The 19282-nt window shown below is 41.2% G+C and overlaps 2 protein-coding genes across 3 annotated transcripts; one reads left to right on the top strand and one right to left on the bottom strand.

Moving 5' to 3' along the window:
* The first annotated feature begins 497 nt into the window (after window positions 1–497).
* Window positions 498–4376, top strand: emg1 (EMG1 N1-specific pseudouridine methyltransferase). Its single transcript, XM_084053549.1, has 5 exons — window positions 498–684; window positions 838–939; window positions 1324–1465; window positions 3415–3623; window positions 3847–4376. Exons 1-5 carry the CDS (start codon window positions 508–510, stop codon window positions 3958–3960), a joined length of 744 nt encoding a protein of 247 aa, XP_083909675.1. The 5' UTR covers window positions 498–507; the 3' UTR covers window positions 3961–4376.
* A 2436-nt stretch (window positions 4377–6812) lies between these two features.
* On the bottom strand, window positions 6813–18387 carry kel (Kell metallo-endopeptidase (Kell blood group)). 2 transcript variants are annotated; one of them, XM_084053357.1, is made up of 18 exons: window positions 18249–18387; window positions 17470–17812; window positions 16344–16637; window positions 15833–15951; window positions 15050–15208; window positions 14533–14604; window positions 14225–14410; window positions 13648–13808; window positions 13430–13547; window positions 11967–12062; window positions 11555–11653; window positions 11401–11478; window positions 11026–11129; window positions 10081–10170; window positions 9908–9996; window positions 9145–9305; window positions 8422–8511; window positions 6813–8165 (listed from the first exon to the last, which is right to left on the bottom strand). In XM_084053357.1, the coding sequence occupies exons 1-18, from the start codon at window positions 18282–18284 to the stop codon at window positions 8022–8024; spliced, it is 2439 nt and encodes an 812-aa protein (XP_083909483.1). In that variant the 5' UTR covers window positions 18285–18387; the 3' UTR covers window positions 6813–8021. The 2 variants fall into 2 exon arrangements, with proteins under 2 accessions (XP_083909483.1, XP_083909484.1); XM_084053358.1 differs by having other exon boundaries at window positions 9908–9975.
* Between the last annotated feature and the right edge of the window lie 895 nt (window positions 18388–19282).

Here is a 19282-nt window from a genome sequence, read left to right as displayed (position 1 = left end):
AACCAGGCCTAGGAAAACAAGCCCAAAAGAAGCGATTAGGTTACGGGCCTACGGCTATTTTCAAAATAAGTTTAATAATCTTGGGGGGAAAAAGTTGTAATTTTTGAAATTTTTAAAAACGCAAATCTTGTATGGGGGTCCCTGGCAAAAAATATATTTTGAGATGGGGGGGGGGGGTCAGGGTCTGTGGACATTGGACAAATACATATTAATTTGGGGGTCCTTCGTCCTTGACATGAAAATGTTTGAGAAATAAGCAACTACACTACACCAAAAAAAACGCAACCCCGCAGCCACCAACATTTTACAAAGCAACTTTACACAAAAACAAGCCCAAAGTCCGCTTATAATAAGCAGACATGGCAACGCTGAATGTATCGCTGTGCGCGTACGACGCAACGCGTTTGCCCACACGCACGCCCATACACACCAATCTAGAAAATCACACGCACGCGCTCCGTTGACGGTGACGCACATATAACGCGACGAAGGAGGAGAGGAAGCAACATGGCAGACAGCAGCAGCAACATGGCAGACACTCAAAGCAACGGAGTCAAACGTGGTCTGGCGCATCTAGATGAATATGAACCCAAACCAGCCAAACATGGGCGCAGCCACCACAGCCGTATGACCGAGAAGAGACTGGTGGTGATCCTGGAAGGAGCCTCATTAGAGACTGTCAAGGTAATAAGTGTGTGTGTGTGTGTGTGTGTGTGTGTGTGTGTGTGTGTGTGTGTGTGTGTGTGTGTGTGTGTGTGTGTGTGTGTGTGTGTGTGTGTGTGAGAATCTGTAAATATGAATTGCTGACAAAATGACAATGTTATTTATGTTCTGCAGGCTGGCAAATCATTTGAACTACTCAACTGTGACCAGCACAAAGGCATGATCATCAAAAGTGGGAGAGATCCAGGGAAGATAAGACCAGACATCACCCATCAGGTTGGTATCATTTGCATTAACCAATCATTAACATATTCTACAGTAATAACAGTTTACTTGAGGGAAATAGTGTATCCCTTTTTCTTTTTTTACCAGTGAATCCTGGCATCCCTATAATGTCATCATAAAATTAGGCAGACGTTCTGGGAAAATAGCAGATCTACAAGGTCACAATTGTGAGCTTGCTATGAAAGGGACTTGACAGCTTGAGAATGTATTCATATAATTTATTTGTATTTATTATTCATTTATTTATTACTGGAGAATGAGTAGGGGAGAGTGTTCTTTCAACCAAATTATAAGCTAGCACACACAATTGATCAATGATACAGAAAAGACTTAGAACTACTGTGTGTTCACCTGTTTGTTCTGCTCTTTCACCAGTGTCTACTCATGTTGATGGACAGCCCGTTGAACAGGGCAGGTCTGCTGCAGGTTTATATTCACACAGAGAAAAATGCCTTGATAGAGATCAACCCACAGACACGCATTCCAAGAACCTTTCCACGCTTCTGTGGCCTCATGGGTATGTTGGATATTTATGCTGTTTTTTTTACCATCATTTTTCTGCAATAGCATTCTAAACCATTACTACTATGTGGTGCTGACTGGCAAAGGTATCTCAAAACCTCTTAAACCATCTATAGTTCCCCAGGGGTCTATACCCTCTCCTTTTTCTCTACACCAAATATCTTTGCACACTTCTGGGCTGCCTACTGATCATTAACAGTTCAGGTGGTTCACGGCAGACAGCAAACAATGGGCCTCATTCAGCAATAAATTCGTAAGTTGTCTTCTTAAATTTCTTCCTAAGTGAATTCCTAAGAGAAGTCGAGTCAGATTCATGAAATGTTCTTAGGCTCTGCCTGCAGTCACACCTGTGTGTGATTGCTGCACACAGAAATCACAGGAAATCACACAGAGAAATAAAGTTGAGAGAATGAAGTAAAGAATACCTAAACTAAAGCCTAAAGATGGTGGAACACCAGACTCCAAACATAAAAATAAATAAGTATTTCTGTGGAGGTACTTCTGAAGTGAACAGCAAATTATTTTTTTAAATGAATGAATGTATTTTATTATTTCTCTCACATTAATCAACATATCACCACTCGATATCAATGTAAATTTGCTGAAATTAGCTGTTAAAAATGTTATCCATATTTCATGTTCAGGAGTAGCGTTAGTAGTGGATATAAAACATTTTAGTACTGAAAGCTGGTGGGTGGATATAGAGGGTCTTTAAGGTAGCAGCTGCTTGGTATGTAATGGGGTGGAAATAGGGGTGTGGTGGGTGATATGGTGGTGCAAGGAGGGGTGTAGGGGGCTGTGTGGGGTATGGGGATGGGTGTGATGGGTGGGTACAGGGGGGCTTTCAGGTAGGAAGGGGACTTGAAAATGGGGGTGTGGCGAATGTCGGGATATGGGGGTGGGGGTATGGGGGGGCGATGAGGGTGGGTTGGGTGGGGGGTTATGGGGTGGGTATGGGGCTTGGGCTTCAACTCAACCGGGTCTGTTTGGGTTAGATGCATTTGGCTGCAGACCCCCACCTGAAAATATTTTCTGCTAGGGAAATGTTTTCAAGATTTATCAAAATGTTTCGAAAATAGCCGATCTACAAGTTCAAAATTGCCAGTAATGGGACGCGTTGTGAGCTTGTAGATCAGCTATTTTCAAACAACGTATAAAATACGGTTAAAGTGATTAAGCTGTTCCTCGTTTGCTGTGGACCCCCTGGAACAGCTTCAAGGACCCCTGGGGGTCCCCAGACCACACCTTTGAGAACCTTTTTTGCTCTAAAGATATGATAAAAATATTATTGTAATTTAAATCCTATATTATACAACTGTAGAATTGAAGAAACTTCGAGAATTCATTATTTTTGCACAAACATATCACACTTAAGAACTCAAAGGCCACCCTAAGAGTGCTCTCTAGTATGCGTAGATTTCTTCTTAACTTAAGAACAAATCACAGCTAAGAAAACATTTGTGAATGCCAAAATCTCTTAAAAAACGTCTTAAGTGGGTCTAAGAACAAATTTGTTCGTAAGTACGGTTCATGAATCGGGCCCAATGTTCCGTTGTGTCCATTCCAGTTAAGTTTTATGGAACGGCACACATCTTTGAGAAGGTTCCCGTTCAATCGATCCCCGGCTCCTCTGGGCGTTCTATTGGGGTTCACTGAACTGAACCCCAACTACTTCCCGGGTGTCGTTCAATACTTGCCCCCTGCTTCTAATAGTTAAGATGGGTAATTCCCAGTTATGTGCAGTGTGCAAATACACCAACAACAAACAATAAGATAGTTTGATTCCTAGATAGTTCCATGTTTCTGATCTGTATTTGCTTCAGCTTATGTGTATTTTATTGTTGAGTTATTTGCACTATTTTTTATTTTTTTTAAATGTAGTTTGATAGAAGTAAAGTTTGACTTTCCATAATTTCTTTGTGCCTCCCTCTCTCACCCTCCTAGTCCAGCTGCTGCACAAACTGAGTGTGAGAGCCTCTGACGGACCCCAGAAGTTGCTTAGGATGATAAAGAACCCAGTGTCGGACCACCTGCCCCCCGGCTGTGTCCGTCTCTGCACTTCCTTTTCCGCAGGAGAGGCGGTCAACGCCCGGTCTGTGGTGCCTCAGGACGGACCTGCGGCTGTGGTGGTGGGAGCATTTGCACATGGAGCGGTGAGAACTGGTTCTTCCATGCTTATGATAAAAATGCTAATACTCATGCTAATGAGTTAGAAGTCATTTACAGATTACAAGCATTAGTCTGACTGATTTGGAGTGCAAAACAATATTTCATAGGCCTTTTTGCATCTTGAGTATATTCAGTTACAGTGACTGTATCAAATTACACCCCTACTGGTGTTGTTGTTGTTATTGACTCTTTGTCCATCTTGGACAGGTCGATGTGGACTACACAGAAAAGAATGTGTCCATTAGTAACTACCCACTCTCGGCTGCGCTGACCTGCGCCAAGATGTGCTCTGCGTTCGAGGAAGTGTGGGGAGTGTTGTGATGGACTTCTTGTATAGACTGTTCACTTGCATGGACAGTTGACACAATTTTCTACGGACTAAAGCCTGTTATACTTGGGTGCACGCCAGTGTCACGCACAAAAATATCCGATCTTCAAGCTTACGTGTCTTTGAGTTTGTAGTTCTGTTTTCGGGTCTCACACCGAATAGATCTACAAACTCATCTACAACTCATGATCTACGTAACTAAGTATGAATCAGGCGTAATAAGGATTTGACAAGTGATACCATGCCGATTGGATGGAGATTGGAGAATATAATTTATATCCTGTGGTTCACCAGTGCTAATGTTCTTTTTTGGGGCATTTGTGTAGAATATTTTCCCATTGGTAATTCTCTTTTGCAGATTAATCATTTTTGTACTATGAATGAACAATTATATTAAATTGTAAAGTAGTTATTGTTTTTTTTTTGTCCATCAAGCTGCTGACAGTAATTTTAAAGCATTACTGTTACCAAGTGGGATTGTGTATAGGCATTTTAGTCAGTGGAAAACCCTTTAAAAGTCATAGATCGACCAGGAGGCAGGCTTGCAGGTAAAATAATATAATTTATTCCAGGCCTGGACAACAATAGGAAATAACAAAAGAAATAAACAACTCAAAACTCAACAGAACATAACTGACCAGCTCTCCTTCAGCTCTCCTTTATATAGTCTAACAGACCCCACCCATGGCTACAATCAACCAACCCTGTGCATTCAAAATCCACCCAAGCTGCTCCCCATGTAGCATTAAGCAGCTCCTCAGGCTTCAAGGCAGCCTCCCCTTTACAGCATCTGATAAATAGATAAACACAAGTATATTAGATTCCATGTCACAACAGAATGTGCACCTTCTGTGGGACTGAGAATCTACAAGTTTTACAAAACAGCATCACATACAATGAATGTGTAATACTAGTAAATTAGTCAAGCTGCTCTGTCACATTTACAAATGTTATTTTCGGAACTGTAATGACGCAGTAGTACCCATACAGTAAATCAGAAGGTTAATTGGAAAAATATAAAACTGATAGGTTTGTTATAGTGTAGAATTCATAACACAAATCAAAGGCGCAAGTCAGTAACTAAAGAAATATGGTTAAAATAAGCATGTCATGATCTTAAACTGTGCAAGATCCAGCAGCTTAAATCACCATATACACACATAATGTATAGCTCTGCTGTCGGGCAGTAATCCAAAATATTGGACATAGCTGTCTTTTCAGGAAATGGAAAAAAAACATGTCTTTAGAACACAATACTGCCACATCAAAGTTGGTACGGTGACTTTATACATCGTCAGATAGTTGAATATGTCCTTATATTATAATCACTTTACCTTTTCATTTTTAATACTTTTCATTCAATATTTGTAAAACTCACACAGACGTAAAGGGTGTTCAATAGCACTGATTTATTAAAAGAAAGTGGAGATAGCTGGTTTCTGCCCGACAGCGATGATATACAGTACATGTGTATACACAGGTCTGGTGAGAATCAATCCCATCTTGCATTCAAATGCCCTTAAAGCATATCAAAGGTTGTGTATGGGAAAGCTTGTCTACTACAGAGTAAAGGCTTTGAAGGTGGAATATGTTCAGGTATGTGTATAGCAATGTTGAAATTCAGTAGCAAATATTTTAGTAAACAAGTGCTGAACGGTGCTCTATTAATATGACGTGTTTACATTATGCTTTGACAGCACATTAGGATTATGTATATATATGTAGAGCTGTAGTGTATTCTGGTTTTGGGGCCGGATCTGGGAAAGCGAGGCATGTGCCATGTTCCAATATAAAAAGAAAACGTTTTTTGAGGGGGGGCTGTTCAAATGCTGTTCAATGAGGAAAAGCATCTGGGCCTAATCAACTGAAATGTAGCCTATTCTACTTTATAACAATATGATGTACTGCATAAAAATTACCTTGTTTTGCATATTATAATACATGCAGTAAATCAAAGGTCCATTTTTATCTGGGTAATGCTCATGGGTTTCATATTTCATGGATGCTGGAACAGAGCAGCAGGAGATCTCATACATGGATGAAACGGGATCTAATCTGTGCGGGCGCTGGCATCAGAGCTGGAATGTAATTGGGCAGAGGGCCACCGTTGATGTTTTTCAGGACAGCGTGGATCCAGCATTTCGATGTGTGCGCTACCATGTCTTGCATTGGAATTGAGACCTGTGACCCTATGCTGGGGTCATACATTCCCGGGACCTCATACATTTTCTGGGTGGGCTATACAAGTGGTTCGCAAACCTGTGCACATGATTTTGGGTTCCCAGGGTGACAGTGAGTGAAGTGACAATTTAAGGACTTAAGACCTTTTTAATAAAATAAAAAAAGACCATTGCTGCATCAAAAGTAAACAAACTATACTATACAAACTGGTCAAACATTGGCCAAATTGTCATAATATAAGAAAGAGGAAAACAGTCAAACTAAATGTAATGCCTCAACTCCTACAATTCCAAGTGCTTGTCAGGGTGGGGGAAGGGGGGTCCCCAGTTCAATTTTTTTTGGGGGGGTTGGGGGGTCGCAGCCTGATGCTCAGGTGATGGTCATCATGGTCCAGGACAATTTAAACTTCCATCATGCATTGAAAGTGCGAGAGACTGCTTTAGAGCCCACTCAGAGTTCCACTCACAGATCTGTCAGGGTGGATAAGACACTTGGATTTGACCAGCACTGTCTTGCCAATGAAGTTATTTTTGTGTATTTACCATACAACACTTTTGAGTTTAAAGTTTTGTTCATTGTGCTTTGTCAATGCTTACCTACGTGAGACGAGACGTCAGGAGTTGGATTTGAGCCCGGGTCCTTGCAAACCACAATAAACACGTGGTCAGTGTACTAACTGGTTGAGCCACCAGGCACCCAATATTTACTTTAATAGGAATAGCAAACAGTCATACAATTGAGAACATGATGTAACATGGCATAATATATAAACTACTGTCCTTGTGCAAACACAAGTTTGTAGCATTACAGAGCTTCGGACAATACTGAAACGACCCAACTTATGTATAGTTTTAGTATATTTTAGCAGCAAATGGCATTTTGTTAGGCACCCCAAGAGATTGCTGTGGAATCTGGCTTAGTTCAGAATTCAGGCAAGTTATTTGTTATTTGCAAGTGATCCGATTGGATTTGTGTATTCAGACCACCGTTATAATAGTTTGGGATTTTTCATTTCAGTTTAAGTTAGTTTTGAATATTATTTTTCTAATTGTTAGTTTTAAGAGCGGATTTGCTAGTTTTTATTTTTTTAAATGCTAGTAGTTTTTTATTAGTTTGTGTTAGTTTTTTTTATACTTTGGGTTATTGGTGCAGGATTGAAAAGGTAATTATTCTGTAATAATACCTTAACAAAAGATGGCATTTATTTATACATTTGGTACAGCGAAATCTATAAATTCATATCATCCCAAAAGCCTTATAAATAAAAGAAAATCTAGTTTTTATTTAGTTCAGTTAACAAAAATGTTTTTTCAATTTTAGTTATTTCGTTAGTTTTCGTTAGCTATAATAAACATCTGTTTACAGTGGAAAGGTTTTTCTCCAGTGTGGATACGCTGTATCCTTCCTAACTAGGTAACAATGTGATAGGCTGTATCCTTCCCAACTAGGAAGGTGATATGATGTATCCTTGGTACCTTACACATGAGTAATACTTAAGTTACACTCTTGTCACATGATGGTTGGGGAAAATAGCCGATCTACAATCTCACAACACTACACGTTGTGAGATTGGTAGATTGTCTAATTCAGTTAGTGACACCATCGTACAACAAAGTATAAATTAGGCTTCAGTGTCCAGACTGAGACACATCTTTAGAAATCACATTTCAGTCACATTTCAATACACCCAAGAATGTGGTTCAGATCCAACAAATTTGAACCACAACAACAAACAAAAATACGTTTGTTTTTTTTTGCCGTTGAGAGTTAATAAAAAAACAATCTGGATTCAGACAGACCAAATATCCGACTGCCAGTCTGAACATAGCCTAAGATTCAGTGAAGAACTTTCTGTTAGTTGACGGGTTTGCATTCAACATTTCTGTAAATATTGCTGAGTTCTGTGAGGACATTCCAGTGTTGTGGGGCACAGTTCAGATTTGGCGCAGAAGACAGTAATCAAGAAGGAGGGCTCAAACGGCATGAATTCACGATATGGATCAGAGTCACAGTTAATCTGAAAAAGAAGGAAGCAGTGGTGAAGGGGAGGAAGACAAAAACAAATTATAAAAAAGGCACATTCATTCTAACCACTTTCAACCATCTTCAAAATGTTTAAGGTCAAAATAACTGATCTGCAAGGACAACACCTCACATTGCAATGCTTTGTGAGCTTGTAGATCGGCTATTCTAGCTATTTGTCACATGACTAAGTATATAGGAGTAGGACTTAAGTACTTAAAGCACAAGCCATCAGAGTATTATTAAAGTACCTGAGAGAATGAAGTGAGGAATAGATGAGTGAGGGAGAGACCAGAGAGGGAAGTGTCACCAAGATCTTTATTTAGTCTTTCATAATAAGCCTGAGAAAACAAAACACAAATGTTACATGGTTGTCTTTTATGTTTCTGTCTCATACAAAATATATCTCTCTAAAATACCATACATACTATATGTGGAATTATTATCTATACTATTGTACTGTCCTGCACGGTGTCATCTTACATCTGTGTCTGTCTTGGTTGTATGCCCAAACAAGCAAAGAATCACTAACAGCTTGGCTGGCATTGCTAGGGATTCTGCTGTGCGATGATCAGAATTTTGGTACCCAGCATTGGCCGTGTTATTGTGTGAGTGAAATCGGGTGAAATTATTTCATTTTATTTGAGAGGAGAAATGTAATATAACTGGATGTAAAGGTCGCCAGCCAAACTGCATGGCCTTATGGGATATCCACATGCTGGGCATGACCTAGCCGGTTGAGTGTCTAAATTGAGGTTTCCTTGAAATGTAAACAAATCAAGTACAGAGGATGTGTGCTATGCTTCCTAGTTCCTATTGTAATGAGATAATGTCCTACCAATTCTACCAACTAAGGAAGCTTAGCTGAAATTAAGAGAGACTATATGTTTTCCAACACCAATGTTATGCAAGGCAGTTATTCTCAAAGTAAACTAAAGACAGCATTATAATGATGACGGACCATCACTACTGACCTGATGTGCCACCTGGAGTGCAGAGTACTGCACCCAGATCTCCCTCAGCTGCACTGCAGACACAGAAAATGCTCCAACCCTCCCTGGTCCCTCTGTTACAGTGAGGTAATGATCCCACACACACTGCCCCACAGCCTGCATCGTCTCACTCAGAGAGTCAACTACAGTACAAGCACACAATTAGTCCATTTACACAGAGTAGAACAAAGTAAAGTGGAATAAAACAAAAATGATACAATTTAAAAAATAAAGATAAAAGCACGTTAATATGTAGAATGATGAAGAATTCATATTTGTACAGATTAGAATATAAAAGCAGAACTTTGCACACCCGTAGACTGACAGGGAGAAGACCATGGGCCGACAACAAAGGACTCTCGCACAGTCTTCACTTGCAATTCAATATTTATTGAAAATGTATTGAGTTCTTCCCCAAAATGATTTTTTGATTGCATGTGAAGAAGACGTGTGCATGAGTCCTCTGTACTACAGGTTCGATTAAAGGCACAAACCAATGGCCTTCAAAAGGATAGAACACCACCCCCCCCCCCCCTCCTCCCCCCCAGCAAGCTTTCAATGTCACAGGTCATAACAAAGGTTTACTCATATACTGTACATAGCTATACAATACATAAATGATCTGACGCCAATTTACATCCCAACAATAGTTTGGGCTGCATAGGAGATAAACTCTGAATGCTGTTTGAAGGTTACTGCTCTTTGATATTCTATGGCAGTCTACAGGAAGGATTGTTTCCCTTACTGTCTGGCAGAAGAAGATGGAGGATATCTTTGGCAATCAGAGAACCCAAAACTCCATAATTCATTGCCCTGTTTAAAAACAACGAATTGCTAAGTGTTGCGTTATTCGTATACTGTACAATGGACCACAGTGAACTGTGCTTGTGGTCTTCAGTCGATGAATACACCACTTACTTGGGATGTGTTGGGTGGAAGAGGGGAGGGACAAACATTCCCATGGGAAAGACCAGCTCATTGCCCAGGATTAACGGCGAGACAGATAAACTGAAGAAAAATAATTAAGATTTAAGAATTAATGCTGCATGCATGCATACATTTTTTAAATGTTTTCTTTTTTTAAAGATTTATTTTTGGGCTTTTTATGCCTTAGTCAGACAGGAGGCAGCAAAGACTGTCGTGATCGGGACTCGAACCTGCGACGCGCTGTCAGGCTACCTAGGTGCCCGGCCCAACCTATATATTTTCATGTATTCAGCCAATTCTCATAATAAATCATAGAATGAGCCTCAAATCCTTGCACAAAACCTCCAACAACCAAAAGTATCATACCATAGTCCACTCCACAGACAATGGACCCCTTTCACAGATTTGTCATAACAGGATGAACACAGTTGAAAAACTATCTTTAACAGACAATATTATTGTTTGTCAGTGTTTGCTCTTTGGCATACCTAAATCAAACATACCCAGGCCAGTACCCACTATTGAATTAATTACTGCTGTCTTTACCCTGCTATGATACGTCTGTGAAAAGGGTCCATGTACATTTGGTGCCACGGCATTGGTCCAAGAATTATTTATTCTGAAGCACCATTGGTCCAACCGTGTGTTATTGCTAATCCTAACCTAATGCCGTTTTCTGACTATTGGGCTTTCAGAATAATGGGCTGTTGGACCAATTGGCTAGGATTGGGGCAAAAACTAGAGTTTAAAAAGAGTTTAAAAATAATATTCATTTTAAAAGTCTGACAAAAATGCTTCAGGAGAGGAGGGCAATATGGGAGACAGCAATATAATTCCAGTAGAATTGGGGTATAGGGTAGTTCTTGAAGATCATAGCTTTCAGTTTGAGAAGTGATTCCTCTCCTCTAACTGGAATGAACGGAAACAACTGCTTACATGTCAACCTCGTCGGTCTGAGAGAAGAGTTTGTTGCGTCTCTTTTGCTGCAGGGACAGTAGTTGGATGTAGTTGGCAACATAGCTTTGTTCGCTGATTGTTACCTAAAATAATGCAGATCATACATAAGTATCAGCGTTGAGCTACTATACCCACATGGGCCTGTTACATACATGTACAGTTTACAGTGGTGGAACAAGGTGTTTAAAGATGGCAGCCTCCTTGTTTGACAACATTGAGACAACAGTGCATGACTGAGATTCCAAACTAATATTTGAAGCCTGTGCGGTGTGGAATGCATCAGTGACTTGTAATAAGTATATAAACCTAAAAAAAAAATCAATGCTAATAAACTTCTGGCACATTATAATATACCTCAGAAAAAAGTTGGTCAAGTTCAGCTTCACTCGAGATCTGAGGTTTAGTCCAAAGTCTTGGAGTTAAAGAGTGAACCTGGAGGGAAGACAGATGTTCAATATTAGATAGCAATATAGTACAGTCTTAAAAATCTCAACATTTCCCATTTTACCTTATTCATAACAAGCAGACGGGACTTCTCATCTCTCCACTTGAGAACAGACAATTTAGACTTGATTGCGTCAAAGATACTGTGAATCATCTCCTCTGCCTGTAGAACAACAAAAGTCAACCTCAGCTGAAAATTCACTTAACCACTTAAACCATATATAATTCATTGACCGGGGTTCCCCATGGCTCTATTTTTGGTCCCTCCCTTCTCCCCCCTTCTACACCAAATCTCTTCGCCGAAAACAGACAATCTTCAAGCTCGCAGTGCAACGTGTCGTGAGCTTGTACATCTGCTATTTTTGCAGAAGGTTTGCCTATTATGACATGCCCAGAATAGGGAATCTTGGGTTCATGTTGTTTAGGACATTGTCGATGAATTTTCAGTCCACATTTGTGTGTTGTCGTTACTGTACCTCTGTGTGTGCAGTCTTCTCACTGAGTAGGTGTGTGAGGATCGTGTCAAATCCTTTCTCAGTCTCCAAAACACAGCTTTTCCAACGGGGGACGGTCTGGTGAGGAATGAACATTGGACGGATTTCAATTTTCAAAGGTTCAAATTCAAAGCAAACTTAATAATATCACTAATGTCCACACATACAAACACAAATAAATGTAACCACATTCATTTTAACAATTTTCTAAAATAGTAGATCTACAAGCTCACAACCTCGTAATCGGCTATTTATTCTATTTGTTGCATGACTAACTACATAGGGCAGTAGGACAGAGAGGTGCCTCCATCTGTAGTAGATGAAGGTGGTCTCCCTTATCCTTCCATTTAGAATTCTAGACCCTGGTGTCGGGTAGGAGGTGCCCTTCCTGATGATCCACCCTCGTAGCAGAGAACACACTCTTCTTCTCTGAACAGGACATGAGGAGGGTGTTCAAAAGGGTGAACATCGGGAAAGCAGCTGGCCCAGATGGCATCCCCAGGTGGGTCATCAAGGCCTGTGCTGACCTCCTGGCACCAGTATTCACCACCATATTCAAGCTCTCCCTGGCCCAGTCCTTCCCCACATGCTTCAAGAGGTCCACCATTGTCCCTGTACAGAAGAATGCCTTCCCGGCTGGCCTGAATGACCACCGCCCGATAGCGCTGACCTCAGTGGTCATGAAGTGTTTGAGAAGCTAGTGTAGGATCACAATCTGATTTACTCCCCCAAGGGCCTTGGACCCACTACAGTTCGCCTGCCAACCAGATCCACTGACGACGCCATTTCCCAGGATCTCCCACCTTGACAACAACAACGTGGTGTTAGGCTGTTTCTATTGATTAAAGCTCTGCCTTTAACACCATAGTCTCCACCAGGCTGGCTAGCAAGCTGACAGATGTGGGACTGAACCCTACGGTGATTAATGTATTTGTATCTGGCTTTTCCAAATAGTTACAAAAGGTGTTACCTTGAATGTATTACCTCTCTCCATCGGGACAGGACATAATAATATGTACAGATTGCAGTTTTAAATGCTATTGTCCAATCTACTTTGTATGATCCTTGGGTTTGTTTAGGAATATATCTGTTATATATCTGTACATACAGTGCAATACGCTTCATGGAAGTGCTTTGTAAGCCCATGTGGGCAAAGCACCTAGATAGTGCTACATCAAATAAACACACGATCAGATCAATAAAATGTATTAATTCAGAAGAAAATCAGTCCATTAGACAGCAACAGTACAGCATTTGGAAGACTGGAAGCTTTCCCTGGGTAAATAAATGCTTTAACCATTTAAGCCCTGTGAGCCGCGTAGTGAGCTTGTAGATCTGCAATCTTTTGCTATTTCTGAAAAGGTTTGCATTTAGTTTATTCTTTTTTTAGATGTTTTTGCCTATAATGACATTCCCAAAATAGGGACAGCAGGGTTAAAATGCACCTCCTCTGCGTTCCCCAGAGCCACAGACAAATTATACTCTGTCTGAATGAACCTGGAGTCCAGGGCAGGTATGAAGGTGTGAAGGAGATTGAGAACCATGTAGGTATGAAGGGGACCACTAGAGGGAGCAAAAGGAAAAGGGAAAAAAAACAGTTAAAATGCAAGAAATACCTTGTGAGTGAGTGTCATTTGTTTGCATGATCTCGTCATAATCATACCTGGTACTCAATTCGTGCTTGTTCAGCCATTTGCTGACGATGCGGGACATTTGCTCAATGTAAGGTAAGTTATGCAGTAGGACAGTGTCTTCTTCCCTGACTGGGTGAGGATGGAACGCAATCTGTAGACAGCCAAGCCAATCAATGGTAGGGGCGTGAGCCTGTGCACAGTTGCATGGAAGAAAGATCTATGTAGTTACCATGGATTTAGTCACAATATTAGCTGGTATTCCAGGGGGGGGGGGGTCCTTGAGGATGTTCCAGGGGGTTGCCAGGAAAATTAGTTAATATAGCATCAAAATCAGTTTAACCACTTTAACCCTATTTTATGCTTCAGGTTTAAAAAAGAAAGTTGCGACACATTGTGAGCTTGTAGAGCGGATATTTCTTAAGAAAATACAAGCAATTTTGACACATTTTGACATTTTTAAACACAAATCTTCTCTCCTAGGAGTCCCTGGCACAAAACCTTTTCAGATGGGGGTCAGTGGCCAAATATGTATCAATTTGGGGTCCATGAAAAATTTTGAGAGAAAGGGTCAGTTTTGGGCTGCCAGCGTAACGGAGCAGAATGTACCTGCAGGTCTTTGATGGTCTTGCGCTGGTAGAGCTGACCCTTCAGCAGCCGATAGGACAGGGGGGCAGCAGCCACAGCCAGCTCAGACGACAGAGCGATGAACATGCCCACGTGCTGGAGGGTGCTGGAGGGAGCGCCCAGCAGAGACAGGTACCTCTGGCAGGACGCCAGGAACAGACGCCCTTTCTGGGTGATGGCGGAGTGACAGCGTTAAGGGAAACATAGGGGTTGATGGGAAGAGTAAGATGGCTGGATATGCAATGGAAATGTGCTGAATAAATCCTGGAGCTATTATGGGATACGGCCACCTGTGCATTCATTATGTAATTTCGTTTCTTGCTATTCCACTGGACGGGGATCAGCAGGTCTGGCTGGTCAATCTGTCGGCAAGGACACTTGTGTTTAAGCGAGCATGTAGATGTGGTTTTTCGCTATTTTTGAAAATTCTAACCACTTAGTTTACTGGGTCTCTATACTAGATCCACTAGCATTTCCCTATACACCAAAACTCTTTGCTGAAAATAGCCAATCTACTAGCTCACAACGCATTACGTTGCAAAAGGTTGTGATGCATTGTGAGCTTGTAGATTTGTATATTTTCATCGAATGTACTAAGGTTCAATATAATGACTGAAAAGTTGTTTTCAAAGTTGACACATAAGCATGATAATTAAAAAAAATAACAGAAGAAAACAAGAGTTTGCCAACGTCCTCCTCCCACAAGAGTTGGCAGATCAACCAAGAGAGCAAAGATTTCTGGGAATTAACAGCACAGTTGTGAACATGGTTCTAAGCCACTGTCCGGAGCCACTGGTTTACACTAACCTGAATGTATTTCTTCTTGCTCCCACGGTCAGGGTCATTTGGATCTTTGCCCACATAGAGGTTGAAGAAAGGGAAGGTGAAGTAATCTCTCATCAGCAGGCTCAGGGTGGAGTTGACATCACTCTGATTCCACTGACCCGACACCGACCAGCCACCCAGCTACACATGAAGAGACAAAATGGGAAAAATAAATAGGCAACAGGTGGGAGCCACCAGGGGTTGCCAAGGGGCCAATTGGAAAGGAGAGGGGTAAAAAGAAAAAGTTCATTCATAATAATTCATTATTATGCCAGTGTAACCACTTTCAACCTACAGTACATGTCATTGTCAAAATGTTTGCAAACATTTTCAAACGTACCAAAAATAGCAGATCTACAAACTCACAAAGTATCACAGCATTGATGCGTTGTGAGCTTGCAGATTGGCCAAAAATATATATGTTAGATGGGAACTTGTCAAAGGACAATAATGGTATGGTAGGGATGGGAAAAGACAATGAGAAAATGATCTGCCTCATTTCAACAACTGTACTTGATCATCAAAAAGTACTTGAGTATTGATTTTAACTCCTAACTTAATCAGTTGTGCTACACAGATCATATCAGTAGTGGCTATGAAGTAGCTATGAAGTGAAAAGCAGGGGCTTGTTTTAGAAATACATCCATGCATTGTTTTCTTTACCTGGATGAATAAAGACACAAATTAAAGCAGATTCAGAGTGTATGGAAAATAAATGCACCGTTAGCCTGATGTCAACATTTCCATGGTGAATAATGTCCTCACCTTCTGGATGAGTGAGAAGAAGGGCTCTGCTCCAGCAGTCTCCATAGACCTGGTGTCCATACAGGAACGGTAGAATCCTCTGGCCTTGTGCACAGCTGAACCAGAAAAGCTCTCGGCCTCTGACAGAGGAACATAGTAAGACATGAAGAATAATCCCACAACTCCCCTCACCCTATACAGTAGTTCACTTTTCCTTGTTCCAGAACCTCTTTCTTAAATCAGTCTAGGATCACAGAAATATTGTTTGGGAACTTTGGGAATATTGCGTACAATCACAGCCTGGGCGACTGAGGTGCTGAGGAGTTTCTGAACACGTAGCCACATAACTCCAATATTTTATAGCTACACAAATGCTACCAATAGTAGACTACGACTACTCTTTGACCCTTGGCACCACACCATCCAATAGCAGATGGCCAGTGCAATACCCTGTTTTTTTTTACCAGAGATGACAGACTTTACACACATATGGGTTTGGTTACTCTTTATAAATGCAATTGCAGACATGTACCCAAAATCTCCCTGAGATACTGCAGTAGTACATTTCTTCTGTCCAATATTTTCTCCCCAGTCTTCCGACTTATGTCTTCGCTCTCCTTCCTTCCTGTCCTCCTTCTCTGCTGCTCTCTCCGTATTCCCCTCTGCTGATGTTGATGTACTCCCTTGCCTCTCTGTCTCCCCTTAGCTGTTGGCGAAGGTCTGTCAGAGCCACAGGTGAACAGGAAGTAGGCACATGGCTGACTAAAGGGGTCGACCAATAGGCGGGCTGAGGCCCTCTCACAGGCCAGGGAGAGACATGGAGTGACTGGGGAAAAAATAATCACCCTCATATTAGACTTGGGATTCAAGATCAAATAAATTAATGCAACATTAACAAAATATGTCTACCTATTTGTTACATAAAATACCCAATTAACTATACAAATGCCTCAGATATATTTTTTTGTTAACATGTTTGTGAAAAGCACTATGAAAGTGCAATAAGAAAAAAAACTAGGGATGCACAAAACTAACCAAGATGGAATTTGAATATCACAGAGCTTTTCAATTCCCGTGGTAAAGTTTTATGGGACCAGGCCGTGTATTCTATGTATCCATGTTTGTGATTAGCAGAAGCACTGTGGTTTCTCATGCACATTTGTCAACACGACACAGCACTGTAGTGAACTGGTGTATGATTGGATGTTTTGCGTCACACAGCTTACATTTGAACTTATTTTCATATTTATTTTTTGTAATGCTGTGTATCACTCTCTTGCGTGAAAGTGTGTCTGTTAAAATTGTCAGAAGGAATTTCATCAAGGTGAGATTGAGAAACAAGATGGCTCGAATGGGACCAGTGCGTGTGACTGAGAGTGAGTCTGCTGCAGGCAGCTTACACATGAATGGCTAATGGCTATGTCTATAATATCAGACAGCCGGCAGCATGAGCAATAAATCAATGGCCTTTTACTGTTTAGTAGTATTAGCCTAATATTTGGTTGTAACAGAACCAGTCATTACAAAATTAAATCGAATGCAATCTAATGATGCTGATCTAATGTGGAGACTGCCGTTCGGAAATTCAAATATTTGTGTGCACCCCACGGTTGTACTGGGATGCTTTGTATCTGTGCATCTTGATGTAACTGTTCCACCTTGTTTGATTCCTCTGCTGTCAGTTAGGACTTTCTGCTGGGAGTAGTACACCATGCCCAGAATAGAGGCACAGAAGGAGGACCCCAGGAGGAGGAGAAGGAGCCTTCGATGGTTTGTCCACAGAGGCTTGGCTTGCTCAGCAGGCTGGGGAGGGTGGAGATGGGTGTGAGGCTGAGGCTGGGGCTGGGGCCCTGACTGAGAAGGTGGGAGGCCTTGAGCTGCTGCTTGCTGGGAGAGAGGCTCGAGCTGTAGCTGGTCGTGTTGCTGGGGCTGCAGGCTGGAAGGTTGGGAGTGGGATTGTAACTGAAGAAACAGGGTCTCAGCTTCTGGCTGTGACGATAGCTGGAAATGAGTAGGAGACTACAGGGTAAACACTGGAACTAACGTACATTGTAGTACATTGCAGAGAACATTATATTCATCTGCTGATGGTTGCATCATTAGGTTACACTGCGCTAAAATACCACTTAATGCGCATTTTCCATCACCGTGCATATGATTGAAAAACACATTATATGGATGGTGGAGTTCAGCTACTTCAGTGTTTCAAGATTTTATCAAAGAGTTTAACAAATCGCAACATGCATTATGGCAAGTTTGGCAACATATGACAATCACATACATAAAATGCAAATATAATTGAATGACTAAACAAATGAACTGACGGTGTAAGAGAAGGGACCCATTTGGGTCATGCTTCTCATTCTTCTTCTTGACAAAACCAAGTTTATCTTGTCTTTTATGAAGAACATTGCCTCAGGCTGGAGTTTTCACTCACTTTAGATTGGGACGTCTGAATCTCTGTTGGTTGCATCCTCTGATGTCTTCTGTTTTACTGCTGATGTTTTCACGTTGTCCTCTTTCTGCTCCCTCCGTCAGGCAGCTGTCACTAATCTCTTTTCATCACTCACTTCTCTCCTCCGTCCCCCTGATAAACAGGAGGACCCCTGGCCTGCAGGCCTGCGTATGGCTCTCCTCTCCTTTCAGGACCCCCTAGCCTACACCAACACTATGGTTCTATTTCAAATGTCTCTTTGGTTGGTTTGCTGTACTGACAGGAGACACAGCCTTCATTAACTCAAATTCAAAAGTAGGCTACTTAAAGCTGTAATATATCCAGTGTTTTTCTTTGCTTATTTAGGGGACACACATAAAGTGCTGAACTTGAGACAATAGGCATCTTCATGGCAGCCATTTACAAATAGTTGGGCAATGTTACTTCCTTCACAGGTGTTACCATTTATACTAATTTGTGTGTTGCATTCAGGTCAGAGTCATGGTACTGCCATCATGCACATTAGCTCTCTGGAGTGGCTCTGCTACATTTAATGCAACATAGCCTTAATTAGTATCATTGGTAACACCTGTGAAGGAAGTAATATTTCACAATATAGCTGTCGATATAAATCTGTAACATTGCACAAAAACATATCTCTTTACTTTATGAGAGCCCTCTTATTTTGTGGAAACCAAACACGCATACACAAACAGGCAGACGCACACATACGTGTCTGCTGTAGTCACTATCAGTCGCACGCGGATGCCACATAGTCGGAGAAAAGGTCTGTCGGATTAACGCATGCCTCCCGCTGGTGAGAGCTGATAGAGGGGAATGGGGTCACCAGAGGTGTTAAGTAACTAAGTACATTTACTTAAGTACTGTACTTGAGTAAAGGTTTGAGGGATTTTTACTTAACTGGAGTTTTTCCAGTTTTCAATACTTTTACTTCTACTCCACTACATCTCAGAGGCAAATATTGTACTTTTACTCCACTACAATTATTTGAAAACTTTAGTTACTGATAACAAATA

This window comes from Gymnoscopelus microlampas (genome assembly GCF_963454915.1).
Source record: "Gymnoscopelus microlampas genome assembly, chromosome: 3".
Taxonomy (NCBI): Eukaryota; Metazoa; Chordata; class Actinopteri; order Myctophiformes; family Myctophidae; genus Gymnoscopelus; species Gymnoscopelus microlampas.
Note: the sequence above shows the minus strand (reverse complement) of the source record. Positions and strands in the feature narration are given on the sequence as shown.